Source organism: Cervus canadensis, chromosome 13, assembly GCF_019320065.1.
Source record: "Cervus canadensis isolate Bull #8, Minnesota chromosome 13, ASM1932006v1, whole genome shotgun sequence".
In the NCBI taxonomy this organism is placed as follows: Eukaryota; Metazoa; Chordata; class Mammalia; order Artiodactyla; family Cervidae; genus Cervus; species Cervus canadensis.
Genome location: NC_057398.1, coordinates 48,458,759 through 48,486,165, shown reverse-complemented (window position 1 = coordinate 48,486,165; position 27,407 = coordinate 48,458,759). Strand labels below are relative to the sequence as shown.

Below are 27,407 nucleotides of genomic sequence, written 5' to 3'. Positions count from 1 at the left end.
ATTAACCTCTGTTATCAAAGATTTATTTTTGCCTAGCTGTATTGATTTTCATATAAATGCAATCATTTATATAAGATCATTGTCTTTTATATCTGGCTTCATTCACTAAGGATTGTTTCTATGGGACTTATCCATGACATTTTGCTTTAGCAATTATCAGTTCTTTTTCATTGTTATGGATTATTTTATTGTAGGAATATACCATTATTTGTCCATTCTTCTATTGATGGGCATTTAGTTTGTTTCCAGGTTTTAACCATTATGAATAAAGTTGTTACAAACATTCTTGCACATATAATTTGGGGAAAATAATTACTCATTTCTCTTAAGTATATACCCAGGAGTATAGTTTGTTTTTAGATTCAACATTATTAACAATATCCATCTATCTTACGTGTGGCTCTAGTTAATTTATTTTCTGTTCTTTTACTAAACATTGTGTCTATGAGATTCATCCATATTGTTATAGTAGCAGTTGTTACAGCATCCATGTTATTACTTCTTTTTCATTATTATGTAGTCATCCATTGTGGGAATATGCCACAATTTATTCCTTCATTCTCATGTTAATTGATGATTTGGTTGTTTCCAAGTTTTTCTCTTTTTTTTTGCTTTTACAAATAGTGCTACTATGAACATTCTCATAAAGTCACTGAGTATCAGTATACTAAAGGATTTTCTGATATCGACAGAACTGAAATTATTGTGCTTTATATATAAGGTGTGTGAATACCTAATTTTTCAAGATGGTGATAAATTGTTCTCCAAAGTTGTTGGTTCAGTTAATACTCCCAGTGGCAATGTATAACATATCCCAATAATCCACATCTTTTCTAAGGCTTGATGTTGTCAGATTTCTTGACATTTACCAATTAAATTGGCATAAACATACTTTGGGCTTCTGGGATAGCTCAGTTGGTAAAGAATCTGCCTGCAATGCAGGAGACCCTGGTTTGATTCCTGGGTTGGGAAAATCCCCTGGAGAAGAGATAGGCTACCCACTCCAGTATTCTTGGGCTTCCCTGGTGGCTCAGCTGGTAAAGAATTGGCTTGCAACGCGGGAGACCTGGGTTCAATCCCTGGGTTGGGAAGATCCCCTGGAGAAGGGAAACGCCTGGAGAATTCCGTGTACAGTCCATGGGGTTGTAAAGAGTAAGAGACGACTGAGCGACTTTCACTTTCAAACATACTTTACTATGATCGTGAGAGTCCTGGTTACTAGCAAGCTTGAACAACATTTGATTTCTTTTTTAGCAATATATTTTCTCTCAAAAATACCTGTGCTTATGTTTTCCCCTTTATTCTATTTATTTATTGTCTTTTTCATTGATCTGTAGATGTTTTAAACATATTTTTATTACTCTTCTCTCAGGTATATGTATCATAAGTATCTTCTCCCAGTTAGTAGATTGTGTTTTCACTTATTAAAAGATGTCTATTGATGAGCAGAAGTTATGGTGTATGTTTTGCATTTTTTCATTTTCTGTGTCTTGTTTAAGAAAATTTGTACTTAAACCCTATCTATCTGGAGTTGATTTCTGTGTATAGTGTAAAGTAGGCATCCTTTTCTGCCGGGGTCCAGCCCCAGCAGGATCCAGGGGAACCCTCAGGATGAACGGCATTGGCAAATGAGAGAGAGATAGTGAGACAAAGTTCGGGGGCTGAGTCTGGAGTTTATTTTTGCACGGCCCCTTTATACCCTTAACAACATCTTTTTGGGGGAAGTGCATATTGCTTACAGACAGGTCATCTCAAAACATTACAGCAACTTGACCTTCAACAGAAACAGGATGTCACCCACATGTGTTTCGTTCACAAGAGTCTTTCTTATCATTTGGCCTTCAGCCCTGCTAACATTTTATGGCTTGCACCTGGTGTGACTTAAGCAACTTCAGTAGCCGACCCTGTTTTTCTTATGATTAATCTATTTTCTTTCTAATAGGCGTTATCTCTATGGGAACTAGATAGGATTACATTTTTACAGAACAGAAATGCAAAGGATTGCAAAAACAGCAAATATAGCACAAAACAGGCTCTTAGTCTAAGAGTTAATTACCTGCAAGAAGTCACCAGCTAATCTCTATCTAAAGTATTTTCTATTAGGCACATTTGTGGCTATTATACACCCTGCGAAGGGGCCTATGCTTAATAGTTTGTTTTGTTAGCGTACAGTGCTTGGGATGTTTAGAACAATCATGAGCATTTTTTGCAATGAGAGCACACATTTATCAAACAAGCCAGAATGCCAGCAAAAGGGTTTGAACTGAAGCATTTCTTTCATCCCTGGCCCCTTCATAGGGCACCTGCGTCTAGGAGATTTATTAATTAGGGTTTTAAGTTGGTCCTCATTCAGTGAAAGAGGAGCAGGAGAGCTCTCGGCAGGCAACACAAGAATCTGCAGCAGGGCAAACAAGAACAACAGCAGAAAAGGGGGGAGGATACAGGGTGGGGTAGAGGCCGAGGCCAACCTGGAGGGTCCCTTATCCTAGACGGCCTTGCCTGTCAGGTTTTTTCCTCATGACCTCGTCATGGATGGGGTCCCAGACGGCCTTGCCTGTCCGGTATTTTCTTCATGACCTCGTCATGGGCAGGATCTCCCATAACGGCTCCCGGCACTTTTCATTACTTTTCCCTTACAGATTACCAATTTTTTTTTTTTTGGTCTCATTTGTTGAGTAGTCTGTCCTCTCCCCAGTGATCTTCTATGCTACCTCTGTCATGTGTCAAAATTCAACATTTTTTAAAAAAACTATTTCCTGGCTTTTTCATCTGTTCAGTGGTCAAAGTCTAAAAATAATAAATACTTCAACCTAATCCTGGATAATGGGCTTCTCAGGTGGTGCAGTGGTAAAGAATCCACCTGCCAGTGCAGAAGATGCCAGAGACACAGGTTCCATCCCTGGTCAGGAAGATCCCCTGGAGAAGGAAATGACAATCCGCTCCAGTATTCTTGCCTGGAGAATCCCATGGACAGTGAAGCCTGGTGGGCTACAGTCTATGGGGTTGTAAAGAGTTGGACACGACTGAGCAACTGAGCACACACATCCTTGGATAATATGAAGATCTCCATCTTACGTATGTCATTGTTGACATGTATTCTAATTCTATTCTTTAACCCCCAAATATTATTATTACTGTTTAATACAGTTAGTGTTTATTCACATTTATCTATTTTTAAAATTATTTTTATTCATTCCTTCTTAAACTTCAGAGCTGCTATATAAAGCAATTTCTTTCTGATCGGAATACTCTCTAGATCCCCCTTAATGACCATTTGCTGACAGCAAATTCAGTTTTTGTTTGGTTGAAATTTCTTATTTCAACTCATTTTTGAAAGATAGTTTTGCTGGGTATATAATTCTGCTGCTGCTAAGTTACGTCAGTCGTGTCCGACTCTGTGCGAACCCATAGATGGCAGCCCACCAGGCTCCTCTGTCCCTGGGATTCTCCAGGCAAGAACACTGGAGTGGGCTGCCATTTCCTTCTCCAATGCATGAAAGTAAAAAGTGAAAGTGAAGTCGCTCAGTCGTGTCCAACTCTTAGCGACCCCATGGACTGCAGGCTACCAGGCTCCTCCGTCCATGGCAGTTTCCAGGCAAGAGTACTGGAGTGGGTTGCCAGTGCCTTCTCTGATATAATTCTAGATAAGTAGTATTTTCTTTCAGCTTATTAATGATACCATTCTACTGTTTTCTGTTGTTTGCCTAATTGCTGTTCCACTGAAGACAATCTTTTTCCCTAACTGCTTTTAAGCTCTTCTTTTTTGGTGTTCTCTAATTTAATTCTGTTGCATTTTATTTATCCTGCTTGGAATTTCTTAGTCTCCATAGCTCTGATAGTGATTTTCATCAACACTCGAAAATTCTCAGTCATTATCTTTCACATATTGCTTCTGCACATTTTTTCTTCTCCTTTCTCTTCTGAAACTTCAATTACCCTGTTTGAATCTTCTTTTCCCGTCCTCCATGTCTCCTAACCTATCTTTCTGATTTTTCCTCTCTATGTCTCCAGGCTGCAATTTCTTTTGAACTCTCTAGTTCACTAATTCAATTATCACAGTGTCTACTGTTGAACTTATCCATAGGGTTTTTAATTTCAATTGCTGTATCTAATCCTTTCTAGATGATCATTTTGTTTCTTTTCTGAACCTGGTAGCTTAATTTTTTGGATTTCTTTTCTTTGTGATTATAATTTATCAGAGATGGGATTTCCTCCCTCCTCCCCACTCTTCAGTGCCTACACTGCTCCCTCTGAAGTACCCTGAGCGACGTTTACTTCTCATTCACTCTTGCTTGATTCTGTAGCCTCTCCGGTCCTAACTCTATGGGATCTTCCTAAGGCAATATGAGAGAAAGACCAGAACGGATTTAAATGTGCTCCCCATACCTGTCTCTACATTGCTAGCCTACCACCCTCTGCCTCAGGTCAAAACCCTTCTCTGTACACACACAAAAAGACCCTTCTCTGCAGGCTCTGGGTTTTCCTCCCAAGGTTTACTGTGTTAGTGCCCCAGATCTGGGCCTCCCTCTCTGTTATGGTTTCCCCGGGGTTGACCTTGGAGAGGGAGCCAGCTGCTCCTATCTTCAATACTCCAGTGTCCTTGTACAGAAGGTATCTCAGCTATTGGATGTTCCTTAGTGTCATGTCTGGTATACAGGGTTGACAAGGATATTTGAGGGGTGTTTCTGACTCACACACAAAGAGGCAGATTTCTTTTTGATATATTTAAAACTTTTTATTGTTTTATATTTTCTTTTCATTTAGTGCTCTGGCTGATGCAGCCATGGGGAAGAAAGTCCTCCATGTTCCCTACAGAGACTCTGTACTGACCAAACTGCTCCAGTCAGCTCTGGGTGGGAACAGCAGAACTACTCTGGTAAAGTGACTTTCCTACCACATTTTAGACTGTTTAGAGTCATGCAGATGTCATGATTGCTGTTGTTATTATCATTAAAGTTATTCTTCACAAGAATCTTGTCAGTTCTTGACAAGATTCTCAGTTTCAGCGCACTTACTGTGGAGCCTCATTTTCTTCCTTCCTAAAGTGAAGATAACGATATCACCTTGAAACTGTGGTTATGATGATTAAATGAAATATAATGAACACGCTTTAAAAGTTGCGAAGCTGGACAAAGATAAATGATTATTCATCAGGCCCTTATGCTCTGAATCATGGCCTCCAGGTCCATAGATTAGGAGTTGCCACATGGGCAGTCACATTCCCTCCTGTTCACGCTCAGTGATTCTGCCCACCTCCAGCCCATCAAAAAGTTTATTTTCTCATTTGAATTCTAGAACAGTTAAGCTGAAGTCAATACCAGATTTGAAACCATTTAACTGGGTACTCAGTAATGATTTATTTATTAGTCTCTGCAGTGCTACCATTCAACTGTCATTTAAATTCCTGAGGAAATCTGTTGGGGACTCAGTGCTGAGGGTTGTGTAGTACAGAGGCTAGCAGCACAGTTGTTCAAGTCAGGGCAGGTTCAGGTCCCAGCTCCACCACTTATGGGTGACCTTGGCACATTACTCTTATCTAAGCCTCAGTTTTCTGAGTTGTAAAGTTTAAACAAACCACAAGTTCCAAGATATTCCATGAATGTTAGCTGTGTAAAATCAACAATAGCAATGTGCTGTCTGTTTAGTCTCTCAGTCGTGTCTGACTTTCTGTGACCCCATGCACTGTAGCCCACCAGGCTCCTCTGTCCATGGAGATTCTCCAGGCAAGAGTACTGGAGTGGATTGCCTTGCCCTGCTTCAGGGGATCTTCCCAACCCAAGGATCAAACCCAGGTCTCGCGCATTGCAGAGGGATTCTTTACCATCTGAGCCACCAGGGAAGCCCAAGAATACTACAGTGGGTAGCCTATCCCTTCTCCAGGGGATCTTCCTGACCCAGGAATTGAACTGGGATCTCCTGCATTGTAGGTGGATTCTTTACCAACTGAGCGACCAGGGAAGCCCAACAATAGCTATATATGCTATATAAAAAACAAAATCTGAAAAGAATATTTGTTTACAGATAGCAGCAATAAGTCCAGCCGACATCTGCTATGAGGAAACTTTATCAACACTAAGATATGCTGAAAGGTACGATTATGAATACTTATTATCTATAGTGGTTCTAAGTTCTAAATCTGGCAAATTCTTCTAGTACCCTTAAATTTGATGAGCTGGTGTCTTGGGAAAGGGTCCAGAAAAAAGAAGAACAAAATGATTTGTGACAGAAGAGGGAGAGAAAAGAAAATAAGTAAGAGGAGACAGAAATAGGGGCTCAGGGCCCTCCTAGCCTGTCATTCTGTCACTGCAGTCCTGGATGGGGGAGGAGCCACAGGCTCTAATTCATGGGAAGAGCATTGATCCCACCCCTGAAGTGCTCAGTTCTCTGTCTCCCTGCATTTTTCTGTCAAATAGCATGGCCATTCATAGATTCTCCTTTTGTCCTATGGGTCACAGGTAGAGAATAGTGGCAGGCAGGGAATTTTTGTGCTAATGATAAAGATGAGCATGTAAGAGGCTCCCAAAGTTGGGAACCAGCCCTGGGCCCTGCCCCTTTCCCACTGTAGTTTCTCAAATCTCCAGGCCCCACAAAGCAGGTCAGAGGTGACTCCTCCCAGGGAGGGGCTGTCCACACACATTCCTGCCTTCCCACTTGGCCCAGGAAGCAAGCCCACTCCTGGCAGGTTAGTCCTAGCAGGAGGCTGTGGCCGAGCCGAGTTTCTGCTTTTCAAGGCAGGCAGAAGTCTGCTTCCCCTGACCCTTTTGGGAAAGTGAGGGTCTGGGGAGAGGGAGGCTCTAACCAGGAGTTGGAACCCCATGGTGTCACCACCCCTGCATCCCATTCAGCATGGCCAACATGGAGAGTCCCCCTCTGAAGCTTTCCCATCAGCTTCGTTCAGGAGCTTAGAATTCTCAGCCAGCTTTCCAGGTGACTGGAGCTGGCGTGTGAAACGAACCTGGTTCCTATTCCTGTCAGGTTTACGGGCCATTGTGTCAGACAGAATCTGGCCCTACTCCCTCCGAGACCTGAACCTCCCTGCCCCTTGGTGAGCTCACACACTGAAGGAGGTGACACCTCCCTCTCTGGGCTGAGTGAAGACTCCGTGAGATGGTTCATGAACCGTTCCTGGCTAAGTTCTGCCTGGCACGAGGCTGAAGCTCAAAATGACAGTTGTTAAGATGTCTTCAAGTAGTTCTCTCGGATGTTCCCTGGCCTCTTCTCTAGGGAAAGGCCTTTGCGTTTTAGGGACAAACCCTTGCATTCTCATTCCTTACTGCCAGGCCTCAGTATCATTTTGCTTCATTTGTTTTTCTCTGTTTTCTTCCAGCATCTATGCTACAAACTCAGAACTTAAGGTTGAATTTTGCCTTTAGTATTATGTGCTGTGCTGTGCTTAGTCACTCAATAATGTCTGACTCTGCGATCCCATGGACCGTAGCCCACCAGGCTCCTCTGTCCATGGGATTCTCCACGCATGAATTCTGGAGTGGGTTGCTATGCCCGCCTCAGGGGATCTTCCCAACCCAGGGATCGAACCTAGTACTCCTGCACTGCAGGCAGCTTCTTTACAGTTTGAGCCCCCAGGGAAGCCCTTAGTATGTAGAATATTCATTTTCTCTCCACTTGTCAGATCTAAACTGTTGCTAGCACTTTTTACGTGAGAGACTGTGTGATGCCGAGGAAGAAGAAAATGATCCCCAGGGGTCCTGGGCTCCAGGCCTGGATCTGTTGTGGACCCTGTGACTGGGGGCAAGCCTTGCAAACCCTGTTCCTCAGGGAAAGGAGTAAGGCTGCCAGATGTAGCAAATGAAAATATAGGATGCCCAATTACATTTGAATTTCAGGTAAAGAACAAGTCATGTTTTAGCACAACTATGTCCCATGCAGCACTAGCCAGGAGTGAACGAGGACAGCAGTCCCCAACCTTTTGGCACCAGGGACTAGTTTCGTGCAAGACGATTTTTCCAGGGACCGGGGGTCAGGAGAGGTGGGGGTGGGGAGTAGGGGTGGTTTGGGGTGATTCAAGCACATTACATTTATTGTGCCCTTTATTTCTGTTGTTATTATATCAGCTCCACCTCAGATCATCAGGCCTTAGATCCTGGAGGTTGGAGATCCTGAACTAGGCAAAGTCCAAGACCACTCCTGGCCTGGCACTCTTGGCAGAGCAGTTGCTGGCAGCCTCCAGGGTTTTTGTTGTTACAGAAACAGTAGAGATTGAAGAGATTGTTTTCATTAACCAAGTCAGCCCAACTGGGGGAGTGTGTTTGGGGCCCAGAACACATTGGGGGGTGGGCTCCAGGCTTGGGCCGAGGGGCTCATGTTTGAGCCCTGGATGCCACTGAGTCCCTTCTGGTCTTAGTGGTTTACTGGAAACTTACACAGTGGAATCTCAAGTTACTAGGAAGTAAAAAGCTCCCATTTTGACCATTTGAGACCAGTTTCCCGGCGGTGCTCTGATAGTACTGCTCCAGCTGCAAAAGACCAAGGGCCTGAGTGTGTGTCCACCTTTGCACAGGGCTAAGAAGATCCGGAACAAAGCTGTTGTCAACACTTCCACCCTGATGAGGGAGTCCAGGGCAGAGAACAACAGACTGCTGCTGGGGTGTGGAAACAGCACAATGGCAGGTAAACTGAGTCAGGAGTCAGTGCAGGTCCAAGGCAGCAGTCACGAGGCCGGAATCGGGAGGGAGGGAGAGAGGGACACGGCCAAGCCCGGTTGCAGGGTCGGGGCTGCGGGGAGATAGGCAAATGGAGGGTGTTGCACTGGAAGGGCAGGGGCCAGGAACCCTTGTATTTAGTCTGAGGGGAGCCCTAGGGCAGGCCAAGACATCCCTTGACCTTTGTCCAGGACATTTTGGCCTGAATGTAATTCTCATGTGATTGTAAGAAATACTGGCCCTGGCCTTTTGAAATGGTCATTTTAGTCTCATTTTTTAATTGCCATTTTTATTTCGAGGCTGTTCTTTCCCCCGGGACTACTTTCTCCTTAACCAGATTTGGACAGTGGCCATTTGGCATTTGTTCTGCTGATGGCCTCCTGTAGTTAAGTGATGTTTTGGGACCCAAGAAGTGCTAGCCCCCGAACCCTCTTCTAAGACTCTACTCAGCCCTGGCTGCACGTTAGAGTCACCTGGTGACTGGGCACCACTTGGACCAATTACCCATCCCCAGGGCAGCAGCTCACCTTAGGTGGCTCCACTGGGCAGTTATTGAGAACCATTGCTTTGAGTGAAGGTCTTAGTTTTTCGTGTGGCAGCTTGAGTTGTGTGTAATTTTATGTGCATTAACAATTTAGCATAGGATTTGTGAAAAGGGCAAAATATAAAACTGTTGAAGTAGAATTGGTAAAGGTGTTCAGCATCAAAAAAGCCAGAGTGGAAGGTGGGGTGCCCTGTGCTCAGTGCTCTTAACGGAGCGTGACGCGTTGTCCTGCCCTTGGTACCTGTTCCGCCTCCCCAAGTTGGGCTCCCTCAAGCCACATGGGCCCTCTCTCTGGTGGTAGCGGCTCTTCTGACCCTAACACACACAACTTCATGGATGTTCCCCTTGAGGGCAGATTGTTGCCACCTGGCATATCTCTGGGTTCCCACATTACTCAATAAGGCTTCAGCCTCAACAAGGAACTTCCTAAATTAGAGTCTGTACCCATGTCTGGTCCAGGGTGACACTGATGGGTCACAAATCTCTGCATCTGGACAAGCCAGATGTTGACCTAAATGTTGCATCTGATTCCCATTGTTCATAAGCATAGACACAGAACTCATGAAAAACAAGTGAAGATAAATCTTTGATTCTTCCTAAATCCCCTGACTTGACAGGAATTCCCTGAAACCGTCTCACATGCCCACACAGTTGAAAAACATAATGTTGAGCTTCCTGCTCTTCCGATAAAGGATCTCTTTGCTCTAGTTTCCTATAAATTAAAAGGTGAACCTAGTCTTTTTTTTAGTTTTTTAAGAAGATTTTTTATTGAAGTATAGTTAATTTATAATGTGTTAGTTTCAAGTGTATACAAAGGGATTCAGTTGTATATAGATAGATAGATAAATGTATACATATAAATATATATAATTTTTTTTCAGATTCCTTTCCATTATATAAAATTCTTTTGCAGATTCTTTTCCATTATAGGTTTTTATGAGATAGTGAGTATAGTTACTTGTGCTATATAATATGCCCTTGTTGCTTATCTACTTTATATATAATAATATGTATCTGTTAATCCCAAACTCCTAGTTTACCTCCCACCTCCACCCCCAGCTATCCCTTTTGATAAGTTTTTTATTTTTTTTTTAATTTTTAAAATGTATTTTAATTGGAGGCTAATTGCTTTACAATATTGTGGTGGTTTTTGCCATACATTCACATGAATCAGCCATGGGTGTACATGTGTTCCCCATCTTGAACACCCCTCCCACCTTCTTCCCCATCCCATCCCTCAGGGTCATCCCAGTGCACCAGCCCTGAGCACCCTGTCTCATGCATCAAACCTGAACTGGCAATCTACTTCACATATGGTAATATACATGTTTCAATGATATTGTCTCAAATCATCCCACCCTCACCTTCTCCCACAGAGTCCAAAAGTCTGTTCTTTACATCTGTGTCTCTTTTGCTGTCTCGCATATAGGGTCATCGTTACCATCTTTCTAAATTCCATATATATGCGATAGTATACTGTGTTGGTGTTTTTCTTTCTGACTTACTTCACTCTGTATAATAGGCTCCAGTTTCATCCACCTCATTAGAACTGTTTCAAATGCATTCTTTTTTATAGCTGATAATATTCCATTGTGTATATGTACCACAGATTTCTTATCGATTCATCTGCTGATGGACATCTAGGTTGCTTCCATGTCTTGGCTATTGTAAACAGTGCTGCAATGAACATTGGGGTACACGTGTCTCTTTCAGATCTGGTTTCCTCGGTGTGTATGCCCAGCAGTGGGATTGCTGGGTCGTATGGCAGTTTTATTTCCAGTTTTTAAAGGAATCTCCACACTGTTTTCCATAGTGGCTGTACTAGTTTGCATTCCCACCAACAGTGTAAGAGGGTTCCATTTTCTCCACACCCTCTCCAGCATTTATTGTTTGTAGAATTTTTGATAGCAGCCATTCTGACTGGTGTGAGATGGTACCTCACTATGGTTTTGATTTGCATTTCTCTGATAATGAGTGATGTTGAGCATCTTTTCAATGTGTTTGTCAGCCATCTGCATGTCTTCTTTGGAGAAATGTCTGTTTAGTTCTTTGGCCCACTTTTTGATTGGGTCACTTATTTTTCTGGAATTGAGTTACAGGAGTTACTTGTTTGTTTTTGAGATTAATTCTTTGTCAGTTGCTTCATTTGCTATTATTTTCTCCCGTTCTGAAGGCTGTCTTTTCACCTTGCTTGTAGTTTCCTTTGTTGTGCAGAAGCTTTTAATTTTAATTAGGTCCCATTTGTTTATTTTTGCTTTTATTTCCATTACTCTGGGAGGTGGGTCATAGAGGATCCTGCTATGATTTACATCAGAGAGTGTTTTTGCCTATGTTTTCCTCTAGGGGTTTTATAGTTTCTGGTCTTACATTTAGATCTTTAATCTGTTTTGAGTTTATTTTTATATATGGTGTTAGAAATTGTTCTAGTTTCATTCTTTTATGAGTGATTGACCAGTTAGTTTTCCCAGCATCACTTGTTAAAGAGATTGTCTTTTCTCCATTGTATATTCTTGCCTCCTTTGTCAAAGATAAGGTGTCCATAGGTGTGTGGATTTATCTCTGAGCTTTCTGTTTTGTTCCATTGATCTATATTTCTGTCTTTGTGCCAGTACCATACTGTCTTGATGACTGGAGCTTTGTAGTATAGCCTGAAGTCAGGCAGGTTGATTCCTTCAGTTCCATTCTTCTTTCTCAAGATTGCTTTGGCTATTCGAGGTTTTTTATATTTCCATACAAATTGTGAAATTATTTGTTCTAGTTCTCTGAAAAATACCGTTGGTAGCTTGAATCTATAGATTGCTTTGAGTAGTATACTCATTTTCATTATATTGATTCTTCCAATCCATGAACATGGTGTATTTCTCCATCTATTTGTGTCATCTTTGATTTCTTTCATCAGTGTTTTATAGTTTTCTATATATAGGTCTTTTGTTTCTTTAGGTAACTTTATTCCTAAGTATTTTATTCTTTTTGTTGCAATTGTGAATGGAATTGTTTCAATTTCTCTTTCTGTTTTCTCATTGTTAGTGTATAGGAATGCAAGGGATTTCTGTGTGTTAATTTTATATCCCGCAACTTTACTATATTCATTGATTAGCTCTAGTAATTTTCTGGTGGAGTCTTTAGGGTTTTCTATGTAGAGGATCACGTCATCTGCAAACAGTGAGAGTTTTACTTCTTCTTTCCCAATCTGGATTCCTTTTATTTCTTTTTCTTCTCTAATTGCTGTGGCTAAAACTTCCAAAACTATGTTGAATAGTAGTGGTAAGAGTGGGCATCCTTTTCTTGTTCCTGACTTTAAGGGAAATGTTTTCAGCTTTTTACCATTGAGGATAATGTTTGTTGTGGGTTTATCATATATGGCTTTTATTATGTTGAGGTATGTTCCTTCTATGCCTGCTTTCTGGAGGATTTTTATCATAAATGGATGTTGAATTTTGTCAAAGACTTTCTCTGCATCTATTGAGATAATCATATGGTTTTTATCTTTCAATTTGTTAAGGTGCTATATCACATTGATTGATTTGTGAATACTGAAGAATCCTTGCATCCCTGGGATAAAGCCCACTTGGTCATGATGGATGATCTTTTTATTTTTTATTTTTTTTATTGTTCTTTTTCATTTCGCTGATCTTTTTAATATGGTGTTGGAATATATTCTGTTATAAAAATACCAACAGTATTTTTCAGAGAACTAGAACAAATAATTTCACAATTTGTATGGAAATACAAAAAACCTTGAATAGCCAAAGCAATCTGTTAGAATATGTTCTGTTTGCTAGAATTTTGTTAAGGATTTTTGCATCTATATTCATCAATGATATTGGCCTGTAGTTTTCTTTTTTGTGTGGCATCTTTGTTTGGTTTTGGTATTAGGGTGATGGTGACTCTGTGGGAGAAGGCAAGGGTGGGATGATTTGAGAGAATACCATTGAAACATGTATATTATCATATGTGAAACAGATCATCAGTCCAGGTTCAATGTATGAGACAGGGTGCTCAGGGCTGGTGCACTGGGATGACCCTGAGGGATGGAATGGGGAGGAAGGTGGGAGGAGGGTTCAGGATGGGGTTTAAATAAATCAGATTAAGAAGGAAAAAAAAAATAGAATGAGTTTGGAAGTTTACCTTCCTCTGCAATTTTCTGGAAGAATGACTATAAGTTTATTTTCGAATTCTGTGAGTCTGTTTCTGTTTTGTAAATAAGTTCATTTGTATCATTTTTTAAAGATTCCACATATAAGTGATACTATATGATATTAATATTTGTCTTTATGATAATCTCTAGGTCCATGCATATTGCTGCAAATGGTGTTACTTTTTATGGCTGAGTAATATTCCCTTGTATATATGTACCACATCTTCTTTATTCATTCCTCTGTTGATGGGCCTTTAGATTGCTTCCATGTCATGACTATCGTGTCTAGTGCTGCTATGAAGATCCTGGCCTTCACAGTACTTTCCAGGCTCAGTTAGTGTAGTTCTGTGTCCCACTCCTGCTGAGAGTCCCTTGTTTTCACTCAGAACAGAATGGCAACATTCTGCGCCTCACCTTTGATACTGCAAACCTTAAAGCTGGCCTTCAGTTTCTTAAAATACCTCCCTCCTTCCAGAGCTGCCAGCCTGTTTACTTGGGCCTCCCACTGACCAGATAAGCTGGGCGAAGCAGCTGGAGCAGGCCCGGCGGGAATGGCAGCAGCACTATGTGGCCATCGCTCAGGTGAGCTCACCACCTCTACCTGCTGAGGCCAACTACCTGGGAGGGGGATGGGGCAGCCTCACACCTTAACCAGACACTTGGTGATGCCTGGGCGGCTGACAGGTGGATAATCGGGTAATCGGAAAATATATCTATTATGTGTAATGTGTGATTGTGACAAGTGATACATGACATATGACTTTAAATTATTGTCAGAGCTGGGGATAGAATGGCAGGGCATGAAAAGGAAGGAAGCAGAGAGGCCTTGGTGCATCTGATGCATCAGGCTGAGGATAGAATTCAAAGCTGTTGAAAATTAGAATTTGGGGAAAATTTGAGGAATGTGATTGTCTTCTGGGGACTGTGTTGTGATCCTGAACCATGGATCTGGCATTCACTACCAACTCCGGATCATAAATGGGCTGTGATGTGAACTTTGTTCCTGGGCCAGGGAGATGCTTTCTCTACCTTCTGTCAACACTACACCTCATATAACCTTACTCCCCAAAGCTATGGGGACAAGCTCCAGAGTCATGGGCTAGCCCTGGAGGACTTTAGAAGTGGTGGGAGGGATCCAGTCCAGATTCCAGAAGGTTCCTGGAGCCAGAATAGATGGGAGTGTTGGGAGTGGAGTGGGGTGGAGGTCTGTGGCTGCAGGGGGTCAGGATGAGTTAGGGTCCAAGGACACTAGAGGTATGGGCATAATGTGGCTGCACACAGCAGTAAGAAATGCCAAGAAAATAACCACCTGTGTAATCTGGAGTGCAAGAGTCAAGAGGGATCCAGAGTGAAGAACCTAGGACTCTTGTTTTGTGTGGATAGTTACAACCAGAAGGACTTTCATCCTCTTTATCAGAACTTCCGGATTCAAAGCTTTCCTTGTGCCCATATAGTTTATTCCAGTTCCGTTTGACTGTCAATCCTCTATAACCACAATACCAATTACTACCTGTATTAAAGAATGAAATCCATTTCCATAACCAAGAGAGGGCGATGCCACAGGCCCCATTTGCCATCAGCACCTTTGGGGTGATGAGGTCACTGGACTGGGAGCAGTGGATGGGAAGGAACTCTGCCCTCTGTGCTGTGCTGCCCTGTCTGGTGAGGATACCCTCCCTGTTTCTCCTCCAGGAGCAGCAGATGATGAAAACCTTCCCCCACCTTCTCAACGTCAATGAAGACCCGCAGCTCACAGGGGTTCTCAAGCACTTCATTCAGGCTGGTACTTACCCCTCTCAACTCGCACCGTGGGAAGGCAGAGGGAAGACAGTCGAGAGGCACTTGCCTGCTGGCTTTGGTTCGTAAGGTCTCTGGCCGAACTGTCTGGGCCTGGACCTTCTAATTTGCAGAGTGATGTTAACTGACCTGGTACTTCCTCAGAAGTTGATTCTGGTTCTGTTCATGCCTGTTGCCCTGGGCATGTTTCTTTTTTTTTTTTAATTTTTTTTTATGGTAAAATACACGTTACAGAAAACTCACCATGTTCATCATTTTTAAGTGTACAGTGCAATGGCATTAAGTGCCTTCGCATTGTTGTGCAACTATTTTGTGTGTGTGTGTGTGTGTGTGCATTCACATGCTCACGCGCACTCAGTTGCTCAGTTGTGCCCGACATTTTGTGACCCCATGGACTGTAGCCCACTAGGCTCCTCTGTCCCTGGGATTAGCCATGCAAGAATACTGGAGTGGGTTGCCTTTTCCTCCTCCAGGGGATCTTCCTGACTCAGGGATTGAACCCACGTGTCCTGCATCTCCTGCATTGGCAGACAGAGTCTTTACCACTGAGCAACCTGGGAGGCCCTGTGCAACCATTACCTGCACCCACCTCCAGATTTTTTTTGTCTTCCCAAACTGAAACTCTGTCCCCATTATGCAATAACTCCCTGTTATCCCCTCCCCTAGTTCTTGGCAACCACCATTCTACTTCCTGTCTCTATGAAATCAACCATTCCAGGTGCTTTTATAAGTGGAGTTATACAGTATTTGTCCTTTTGTGTCTGGCTTACTTCACTTAGCATAATGTCTTCCAGGTTCATCCATACTGAAGCATGTATCAGGATTTTCTCCCTTTTTAAGACTGAACAATACACCATTTTACATGTTTACCACATTTATTTATCCATTCATCCTCTGGAAAATGGCACCAGTATTTCGTCACATCTGGCTTCTGCACTCTAGCCCTATGCACACTCAGGACAGGAGAGGCTCTTGCAGGGCAGTAGTTGGGGCTGGAGATAGAAACTGACTTATACTCACTACTATATATAAAATAGATAATTAATAAGAACCTACTGTATAGCACAGGGAACTCTACTCAATACTCTGTAATGACCTACATGGGGAAAGAACCTAAAATAGAGTGGATATATGTATATGTATAACTGATTCACTTTGCTACACAGAAGAAACTAGCACAATATTGTGAGCCAGTATTTTTATTGTGAGCTCCAATAAAAATTAATGAAAATTTATTTAAAGTAACAACAATAAATCCATTAAATGTTAACATAAATGACACACTCTTAAATTAAAAATATTTTCCTAAGCAAACAAACAGAAAGTTAGGAATATCACAAAAAAGGCAGAAATTAAAGCAATTATCCCCCAGGCAAGGTGATGTCCATGTAGCATCATGATTGAAAATCACAGTGAGAAAATGCCTTCAAGTGATCCAATTGGAGAGAAAATGGCACTTTCCAAACATCAGATATGTCACTAAGATCAAATCCTGAAAAAATTTGAAAGCAAAAGTTATTTCAATTCTTTTCAGGTTCATGTGATGCTGGTCAGGCAGCTTCAAATGCCATTACTCTTCAAGGTTTGGGGTAAGTGGACAGACTCAGCACCTTTGTCCAGCATTACAGAATTGAGACCCCTGCATCCAGAGAACACTCTCAGAATTCATCTAGTCATTGTCAGGGCAGGCCACAAGCCCTGCCAGACAGCCAAGGATGAGAACTGACCAGACGTATCTCGGGACCCACTCTAATACTTATTATGGAAGATCGCATGGGAGGGTTTTCTTCTCTCACCGAAATCCCTTTTGCTGGGCTCAGTGTGTTTTCTTGGATCTGGTCTTGGGAGAAAGGGACTTATTCTCACAAATGGACCTGAGTAGATGGGGGCAGGAAATAGAGTTAAGAGGACAGGCCCAGTACGGTGGCGCGGGCCTTTCACGGTCTCACCACCAAGGGCAAAGGCATCTCTGTGCTCGGAGCCCTTGCCAACTGGACTAACACAAAGCCCAGACTTGGAGCTGATCCCTCCCCGAGGGACCCAAGGCAGGTTTATAAACTCAGAGTAGGGGGCCACACTTCTGTGGCCTCTCTCCTGGGGAGGCTGCTGCTCCAGGGTTCCGCCCCGAACTCCAGCCCCTCTGTGTCGTGACTGACCACAGATTTCCAGCCAGTAGACTCGGGGCATTACTGACCAGTCCCCCGTGACAGACCTCAGCCCTCCATAGCCCACCCCAGCCCTTGTGTGTGGCTGTATGCGTGAGTTGGCAGCAGAGGGTGGGTGGGGGGGGGCGGTAGGGAGGGGCCTGTTGGTACTAACTCACCCTGACCTATGGCCTCTAGCCCCTTTCCCCCAATTCTTCCTGAGGATCCCCTCATCCCTCTTTCCAGACCACTCCCTGTGGGGACCCTGGTCCAAAAACCCACAGGTCTGGAATTGGCTGAACTGCAGCTGAGATGAGGTTAAAACCTTGCTCCTGAGGACCCCTGAGCCTGAGTGTGTCTCAGCTTCTCAAACATTCACAACAGCCGAGGAGCCCAGGGACATTCTAGAACAGTTAGGCCACACAGATGACATCTGTTGGGAGCCAAACTGATGCCTCTGACACTGGCCCCAAATCTTGTAACATCTCAAGTCTGGATTTGTATAAATAAAGACCAAGAAATAGACCTAAACTTCTTGGCGATATGTAGGCTTGTCATTAAATCTCCTTCCCAAGAGTCTCCTCTGAAACACCTTTCTTTCCATTTCCCTCCACTTCGTCCAACCAACTTGTGAGTCCCTGTGGGGTCCAGCTTGACTGTGTCTCCTGGCCCCAGGGGGGTGGGGAGGGGTTGGGAGTGGGGGTTGGTTCTACAAATAAACAATTGCTTTGTTGTCTCCCCTCTTGCTCAAGGCAGGGTCCCTCGCACCCACCTCTCCACCTCCACCCACTGAGCACACAGGAGCCCCATCGGTTGTCCATAGCAGCTGTAGGCCTTACCTAATTGTGCAAATAAGAAAGAATTGCCTACACTCTTCACCAAAACTGTGATTTATTTGGTCACTTAGACACATTCTTGTCCTTTTAGAATTTCAGATAAACATGCTTCCTTCACGAATTCAGGTGGTAAAGTGACGGTGACTCCATACAGCAAACGCAAGGTCATCGTTAATGGGGTGCCCATCACGACCAAGACGAAGCTGCAACATTTGGTAAACTCCCCTGCAGAGCCACAGGATTTCCTATGTCCAACCAGGAGAGCTGGAGTGAGGCCGGCAGGGCTGGGCACTAAGTCTCTCCTGTCCCTCTGCCACCGTGTCCCAGTGATGATGAGGTCACAGCTGTGGACTTGGGAGACCTGAAGTTAACTCATCAAGTGTCTGGGGGAAGTCATTTCACCTCCCTGGACCTTGCTTACAAAACAGAGGGGTGAACTAGGTGCTCGCCAAGATCCTTCCAGCTCTAATGCTGTATGATATTTTAGATTTTAACAACCTGCCATGGAGGGACTTCCCTGATGGTCCAGTGGCTAAGATTCTGAGTTCCCAATGCAGGGGGCCCTGGTTCGATCCCTGGTCAGGGAACTAGATCCCACATGCTGCAACTAAGACCTGACACAGCCAAATAAATGAATAAATATATTTTTTTTATTAGTTGGAGGCTAATTACTTCACAACATTTCAGTGGGTTTTGTCATACATTGATATGAATCAGCCATAGAGTTACACGTATTACCCATCCCTGAATAAATATTAAGAAGAAAAAAAACCTGCCATGGAGAGGGACTGCCAGCACCTTGCCAACAGTGAGCTGTCCACATCTCCCCACCACCCTGCCGGCAGCACAGGGGCTCCAGACACCTCTCCTGTCCCTTCTCCATGCTGAAGCCACAGAAAGTCTTCTATTTTATTTTATTTTTTTTAATTTGAGGATAATTGCTTTACAATGTTGTGGTGGTCTGCTGTCCATCAAATCAGTCATAATTATATATATAAAACCCCTCAATCTTGAGCCTTCCCCCACACCCCACCCATTCCAATCCTCTACACAGAGATCCTTTTAGACTAGCACACTGGAGCAAGCTACTCCTTTCTTGGAAATCCTTCAGTGACCCCCCCTTTTATGAGACCACAGCGAGCCCATCACCTGCCTCTCTGGCCTCACTGCTCTGCCTGGGCTTCCCTTAGTCACAGGACCCTTTGATGCTCAGATCTTCCAGGCCCTGGTCAACAGTACTCTTCTTGGCCTCACCAAAACTTAGCACTCTTGAAGTGTCACCTTAAATAGTGCACCTTCCCAGAGGTCCTCTGTAATCCCCAGTGTGAATTAGCCCGGTACACTCCGTGGAAGCCCTGCCCTTTTCCTCCCCATCCCACACAGGCTGTGATCACAATCAGTTTATCAAGTCCTGGAGGGGAGGGATGGGTCTGTCTAGTCCCCACTGACTCCCCCAGTGGCTGACAGAGTGCGGAATAAAGGATTAGTCAATGAAAGCACGAAAAAGCAAGAGGCCCCACTTCCCTCATCTACAGGTCTCTTCTCTGCTTGGGGATTCACGAGGTCTCGTGATGCTCGCAGAGGAGTCGGCTGACCTCACCCGCTCTGCCCCCCTCCCTCTGAGTGCACTGTCTCCTTCCTAGGACCGGATTATTTTGGGATCCAACAGCGCCTACCTCTACATCGGGTTTCCTTCTGAGCGAGGCAGTGAGGACTTGAGCAGATTTGATTATGACTTTTTCCAGCTGGAGAGAGCGGCTGCTGAGGGAGTGAGTGCTGACAAGCTCGGTGAGCAGCCCAGGCCAGGCTTCTGGCATTTCCCATGGGTGGATGTGAAAGCTCTGCTTTCACTGTGTGCAGTCCTGCTTTCCTTAAGAAAATAATCTTTGACTGTGTCAAAATACAATGTTTAGAAAATTAAGGTATGATTTTCATATAGAGTAAGCACAAGTGGAAGATGTATTTAATTCATAAAATTAATTATGAGGGTAAAGATGCTAATGTAGGTTCAATCCTTGGGTTGGGAAGATCCCCTGGAGGAGGGCATGGCAATTGAAGAATTGAAGGATACTCCAGTATTCTTGCCTGGAGAATCCCATAGACAGAGGAACCTGGTGGACTACAGTCGCAAAGAGTCAGACATGTCTGAGCATCCTTAAACACTTCATTGTTATTCCTAAGGAAAAGGACTTTCTCTTAATAACTACAGTACAATTCTCAATACCAGAAAATTAACATTGATATTTACTCTACGAATTTCATGCATATTTACCTAATTGTTTCAAAAATCTCCCTTTTAAAAAATTGGGGTACAGGGTCCAATCCAGGACCACATTCAGTTGTCACATCTCTTTGATGGACTTAAATCTAGAACAATTCACCAGGTCTGTTTTTGTCTTTCATGGCCTCAACATTTTTGAAGAGTAAACATCAGTCATTTTTTTTAGGTTTTTAAGATGTTTCCTCATGATTGGATTGAGGTGATAGTTTTTTTGGCAGGAACATCAGCAAAGTGATGATATATCCTCTGTGCCTCGCATCAGAAGGCACCTGGTGTCAGTTTGTCCATTTTTGATGGTGTTAATTGTGATCACTTGATTAAGGAGGTGTTTACCAGGTTTCTCCATTGTAAAATGAGTTATCCTGAGGCAAGAGGTAAATGCCGCCTCCCCCTACACACCGCCCCCCAAGCACACCCCAGGGTTAAGTGACTGGAGATTCACTCCCTGTGGACCGAAACTCCAAGAGAGAATAGCAGGATAATTAAGAGAGCAGGCGGGACCCTGCCCAGACCACATATTTCTCATTCTCACAGTGAGAAGACTTCCCTGACCACACATGCGCAGAAAGACTCCTTAGAGGTTCAAAGGGGAGTGACCTTTTGCCTTCAGTCTTTCCCAGCACTATCCACACGTCCTGTACTCTTTTTCCTTCCTGATAAATACTTTACTTGCTTCCCTACTTTCTGTCTTTGTGGGAATTCTCTTCTGCAAAGCCGAAGGGCCACGGGCCTGGTCACTGTCCACTGGCCTAGCGGTGAGGATTTGGTGCTCTCACCGCCAAAACCCCAGAACCCCACTTCAGTCTCTGGTGGCGGAACTGAAGCCCCGCTTCCAGCCGCTGCAGGCTGAGGCCACCTGAGAGCAATCCTATCTTTTCAATTAATATTTTATGGGGAGAGACTTTGATATGTAGATATCCTATACCTCATTACAATTTCATCCACTAGTTTTATCATCCTTTGATTGTTGGATGATTAGTATGGATTTTTGTCAAATGGTGAATTTCTAGCTCCACAATTTCCTCTACCTTTATTTGAAAAAACAAAAGTTAGTATAAGAAATGTTTTATCTGTTGATTTGTTTATTCATTTGTTTATGTCAGTGTGGACTCAGAGTCCTGTTTTACTCAATAAGTTATCTGTTCCTTTCGTAATTCATTTTGATGTGCAGACTATCCTCGTTTTGGTCATTGGGCACCCCTTCAAGCTGGATTCTGTGTCTTCCTGACATTCTTCATCAGACACTAGCTTCCTTTCTGACATCAAAAATGTTTCAGGTGCATCTTGTGGGCTTTCAGTCCCAGTTTAGGGACTGAAATCACCATACTAATCACCCAGCTCAGGTGTCAGTCATTTCCCCAAGGAGCCTGATTACCTGGGGCTATGTGTGCAAACTTCTACCTTAATACATGTATTCCCCCACACATATTAAAGCTTTACCTATTCTGTAAAACAGTAAGTTCATACTCATACGGCCAATTCCAGTTCAATAACGCAGAGTTTATTTTAGTTTTCCCTGAATGGGCAAACATAATATGTCTGTCAATTTTCCTCCATCTGTTCTCTGGATTCTCTCCCCTCTCACTATCTCAAGCATTTGTCTCTGAGAAGGGCCTTCTCTTTTGCGTCACTAAAGGCTCTCCATGGATCATTCCATCACATGCAAGTATGTTCCACTATTTTCTGCCATAAAAACAAACCTAGAAAGCCCTACCTGGACCCACATCTCCTGCCGGGGTCCAGCCCCAGCAGGATCCAGGGGAACCCTCAGGATGAACGGCGTCGGCGAGAAAAGACAGACAGACACACACACACAGACGTTGAGTAGAAGAGGTAGCTTTTTTTTATTTTTAGGATAGCTCAGTTTTTATAGAATGAATGTTACCTCCCCCTTAAGTCACCACATATTACATCAGATATTGGTTTGTGCTTCCGTCAATGTTTTTTTTCCCCATGTTTTTCCCCTAAGCATTCATCTAGAACGTTTCCGATTACAGGGTTTATACTTAAATATCCCGTACATAATCTTCTTGCCTCAATGGCCTAACATTCTCACTCTAACAAAAACAATGTTTCATAAATCTCAGGTATAGTGTAAACTCTTTGGACAATAAAACAATACATGGGAAGGGTTACAGTAACATGTTTGACACTTCCGAAAATAGTACCATGAGAAAAACCTGGTATTTTTTTTTACCTGAAACCACAAAATCTCAATTTACAACGATTAACTATTAAACAGCAAAAACACCTCTAAAGCAGCAAAACACCTCTATTAATAGTAAAATAATGGCAGTAAAGCTGGTTAATATAAATCTTCTATTAAAATCTTATATACCCCATTTTCTAACTTTACAAAAATACCCATAATATCCCATGTTGTTTAAAGAAAGGGAAACAATGAACAAGTAGCAGCAAGGAAACAGCAATAGTGAAAACCCTTTCAACCAAGGAGAAAGTAAACTAAAGCAGTATATCTACTTCTAAATCTAAACACCTCTACTCTTTTCTATTCTAGAACATTATAATCTTTTAAGCAAGCAGCCAAACTATACCTGTGGCCTTTTCTTTTATGACTTGATGTTTATGGTCGTGTCCTGAGCCAGAGCAATCTTAAGCATTTCCAAAAAGGCTTGGACTTTTCCAGCGAGGCCTTATTACTATATATTATAATTTCCAAAAATTAATAGAAAGCCCAACAACAGTAAGACAGAAGGAAGAAAGGGACATACCGGGCCCCTGGGACAACCTCGAGGGGAAGAGCTGCCTTGCAGGTTCCTCTCTCGTCCTGGTGGCTCCCAACAATCTCCTTTTGTTGTTCAGTTGCTCAGTCGTGTCTGACTCTTTGAGACCCCATGGACTGCAGCACACCAGGCCTCCCTGTCCATCACCATCTCCCAGAGTTTATTCAAACTCATGTCCATTGAGTCCGTGATGCCATCCAACCATCTCTCCCTCTGTCGTCCCCTTCTCCTCCTCAATTCAGTTCGGTCGCTCAGTCTTGTCTGACTCTTTGTGACCCCGTAGACTGCAGCAAGCCAGGCTTCCCCGTCCACCACCAACTTCCAGAGCTTACTCAAATTCATGTCCATCGAGTTGGTGATGCCATCCAAGCACCTCATCCCCTGTCGTTCCCTTCTCCTGCATTTAATCTTTCCCAGCCTCACGGCCTTTTCCAATGAGAAAAGACCTCTAGCTACTCTAGCTCCTTCTAGATACATCTCCCTCTAGCTACTGCTGTATTTCAACTCCCCCACAACAACCTGGGAGTCGTTGTCCGCAGGAACATTCAGGAGCTTTGTCATTTCTCTTTGTTCATCTCTTCCCTTGCCTCAGATGGAGGTTCTTGACCACCTTGCCTCCCCTCTCATCCCCAGACCCCAGGTCACTCCCCTCAGGGGAGGCTGTGGTAGCAGGGCCCACCTGCTGCCCACCCGCACCCCCAACCCCGCCCAGTCAGGCGAGTGTGGGCTCTGCCGAGGTCTCTGGCTATGTTGAACTCCCAAAGGTGGAACATCTCACGTCGCACCTGTGCAAACTTGTCTTATAAACTCACGAGCAGAGTGTTGTGGGTGCAGCTACATATGTGCAGAATAGATCCTCCCTTTTTCCTGCACCAAACGTTTCGCTTCAGAATTTTAGCAAAATAAATGGATTTGAAAGTGACCTCTTTGTTCATTGTCTGCAAGTTACTGAACAAAACAAGTCAATAAGACTCTAATACCAAACCTGCACACCCTATATATTCATTTACTTATATACAGAGTTGAATTTCCCAGCTGCATAGTGATGTTGAATAAGCCCCTGACCCTGGTCAAAAGTGTTTAGCACCAGCAAAGACTGAGTCCTCAGCAAGGTGGCTGTTGGGCAGCTCTGAGGATTCAGACCTCAGCACAGGAAATCCCTAAATGACTGAGAGTTCTTGACAGGAGGCAGCACCAGCCAGGGTCTGGCAGGGAGATTGGCTCACCCATCATGTCCACGATCCCCTCCTCTAAGCCACCCCAAACAGAAGTAAGGACAAGTTACTTCTGTGCCAGCTGTGGTTTCAGGAGAAGCCCCCAGACCTTCCTTTAGCCAGCTGCATTATTCTTGCCCCAGGCTCCTCACTGGACAGTCTGGAGCTACCTTGGGTCAAGAACACAAGACCAAGACTGAAAATCAGAGGCAGGGAACCTCCTGTCACAATGTTGCCAAGATTCATGGGTTGGGATGGGCAAGGGAGGCAGTAACTTTTCTTCCCTGCTTAGTTTTCTTTCTTGTTTTTTAAAAGATTACACATCTATAAATTTAAAATAGAAATATTTGATGAACAGTTGAATGACTGACTGAATGAAGGAAGCAAAGAGCATGCAAGTTTATTCACGGCTGAAAGGTGTCCCAGAACCAGTCAGTGACCTCCCCTCCCTCTCCAATCTTTCCTAGGTGCTATGAACAGTGGGGATGGGAAGGCGGACCCCAGTGTCCTGGCTGTGTTCCAGGACTACGTCAAACTGATGCCACTGGTTGCAGAAGCAAATCAAATGAGCGAAGAGCTGAAGAAGGTAAGGGCAGAAAATGGTAAAATCTGAGATCTAGAAAGGACCTCAGAGGACAGATTCAATGAGCCCCTCTCTCCCACTGCCCCGAACTGGCTTCATAGTGTAGACATGCCAGATACTCTGGCCTGGAGAGGGCAGGTGCTTTGCTTGAGACCCCACAGTGAGCTAGTGGCAGGGCCTCAGTCAACACCCCAGGCCTCCCCAGTCCCAGCCTCAAGTCCGTTCCTTCTACCTCTGGCCCCCATGGCTCCAGGACCACCAAGACACCAGACCAATGCTTGCCCACCCCATGGTCACCCCACCCCAGATTGTCCTCCAGAGTCCTTCTCTGGGTGCACGCACCTTGATGGCTTCTCTGCCCCAGAGAAGGCCTGGGTTCAGATGCACTCCCTGGTGACACAGGATCCCAATCATCAGGAAACTTGCATAAGACTCAATCACTTTGGTGAGGCTTACACATGAAATAGTTCCAGGATGCTGCTGAGAAATTCTGGGTGCTTTGTCATTTCCCTTGATGGGAATTCCAAGGAGCAAGAGGTGGGATCATCTTCTTTCAGAAAGTCTGAGTGTGGAGAGGATGAAAAATAAATTGCAAAGATGGTACATGCTGAGAAATGTAGGATTATTTAGTGAGAAGTGTTTTTCTTACCAGGGACTTAATATGGAACTGAAAGTGAAAAATTTAGCTTCATCAGATTCCAGGGGCTGTGACCTACAAAAAGAGGTCACGGTGAAGGTGACCCATCAAAGGACTCATCAGGTGAGGCTGCCCCTGGGGGCTGGTGTGCAACTCCATGAGGGGTTTCTGAGGAGGTTTCCTAGGGATACAGGTTAGTTTTACCTGCTACAGCCTGTGGAGCCCCAGTGAAGGGACAAGATAGGGTCCAAGTATGAGTGGGATTCTGGGGGACCAACTCTGGGGAGAGGAGGACCCTCCGAGTTTCCCCTTCTGGTTCCTCTATCCCACACAACACCGAGACCTGGGATCTTTCCCACCCACAGGCAGTGAACACTTTCTGTTTATTTTTATCATGACTCCGAAGTTTTAGTATCCGAAGGGAGCCTGAAAATTTGTCCAGCTGAAAATGGTGTTTGTGTGAGTGTCCAAGAGAGAAAGCTACCATTCTGAGCAATGGGAAAATGCACAGTTTCGTTAAGACTCCAGAAGGTGGGCTTTCCTGGTGGTCCAGTGGTAAAGAATCCGCGTGCCAATGCAAGTGTTATTGTTGCTGTTCAGTCGCTCAGTCATGTCCAACTCTTTGCGACCCCATGGACTGCAGCACACCAGGCCTCCTTGTCCTTCACCATCTCTTAAAGCTTGCTCAAACTCATATCCATTGAGTCGGTGATGCCATCCAACCATCTCATCCTCTGTTGTCCCCTTCTCCTCCTGCCCTCAATCTTTCCCAGCATCAGGGTCTTTTCCAATGAGTCGGCTCTTCGCATCAGGTGGCCAAGTATTAGAGCTTCAGCTTCAGCATCAGTTCTTTCAATGAATATTCAGTATTTATTTCCTTTAGGATTGACTGGTTTGTTCTCCTTATAGACCAAATGCAGGGGACATGGGTTTGATCCCTCGTCCAGGAAGATCCCAAGTGCCTCAGGGCAACTAAGCCCATGTGCCACAATTTCTGAAGCCCACATGCCCTGGAGTCTGTGCTCCTCAACAAGAGAAGTCACTGCTGTGAGAAGCCCATGAATCACAACGAAGAGTAGCCCCCACTCAGCACAATGAGAGAAAGTCCACACAAAGAAAGCTCAGCACAACCAAAATTAAATAAAATTAATAAATGAATTTGTAAAAAGCGCAATGCAGATGTCGCTGGGTTAAAAGCAACGTGTCAGAAGGGACGTTTTGCTCTCTGGAGGCTTGAGGGGAGAATACATTTTGTTGCTTTTTCAAACTTCTAGAGCCACTTACATTCCTTGGCTCATGGCCATCTTCAAAGTTATCCATATAGCATCCCTGACCCTGCTTCTGTTGCCATCTATCTTTCTCTGACCCTCTCTTCTGCCTCCCTCTTCTACCTTTAAGGCCCATGTGATTACACTGGGCCCATCTGGATAATGCAAGCTAATCTCCCTATTTTAAGGTTGGTTGATAAACAAACTTAATTCCTCTTTGCCATGTAAGATAACATATTCACAGGTTCCAGAGACTGGGACAAGGATATCTCTGAAGGTCTTTCTTCTGTATACCACAAGCTCAAACTTTCATCTCTCCTAGGAAAGTATTTTCTAAGTCCATCATTTCCTCTAAGTCATTTCCTGGGATCCAGCAAAGCTGAAGTAGATAGGTCAGCAATGAATGTAGTGCTCTTGAAGATCCTCACCAAAGCTGAGTTTGATGACACTGTCATTGGTCTTGGGTACCCAAAACCCAACCCATCAGAGACAGCATGCTGGGAAAACCATAGAAATGAATTGTTAGAGCAGCAGATGGAATCAAATATTGATGATGTACCT

The 27,407-nt window shown here is 43.9% G+C and overlaps 1 protein-coding gene across 1 annotated transcript in view; it reads left to right on the top strand.

Annotated features, from left to right (window-relative positions):
• LOC122451654 (kinesin-like protein KIF28P) overlaps nt 1–27,407 on the top strand; it is an 88,158-nt gene that overhangs the window by 50,423 nt on the left and 10,328 nt on the right. The window contains exons 7-16 of the mRNA XM_043484545.1: nt 4,765–4,876; nt 6,022–6,089; nt 8,519–8,628; nt 13,818–13,924; nt 15,035–15,125; nt 16,674–16,728; nt 18,211–18,334; nt 19,763–19,907; nt 24,826–24,944; nt 25,594–25,701. Of these exons, the coding sequence (XP_043340480.1) occupies nt 4,765–4,876; nt 6,022–6,089; nt 8,519–8,628; nt 13,818–13,924; nt 15,035–15,125; nt 16,674–16,728; nt 18,211–18,334; nt 19,763–19,907; nt 24,826–24,944; nt 25,594–25,701 (1,039 nt within the window). The remainder of the gene's footprint in view (nt 1–4,764; nt 4,877–6,021; nt 6,090–8,518; nt 8,629–13,817; nt 13,925–15,034; nt 15,126–16,673; nt 16,729–18,210; nt 18,335–19,762; nt 19,908–24,825; nt 24,945–25,593; nt 25,702–27,407) is intronic.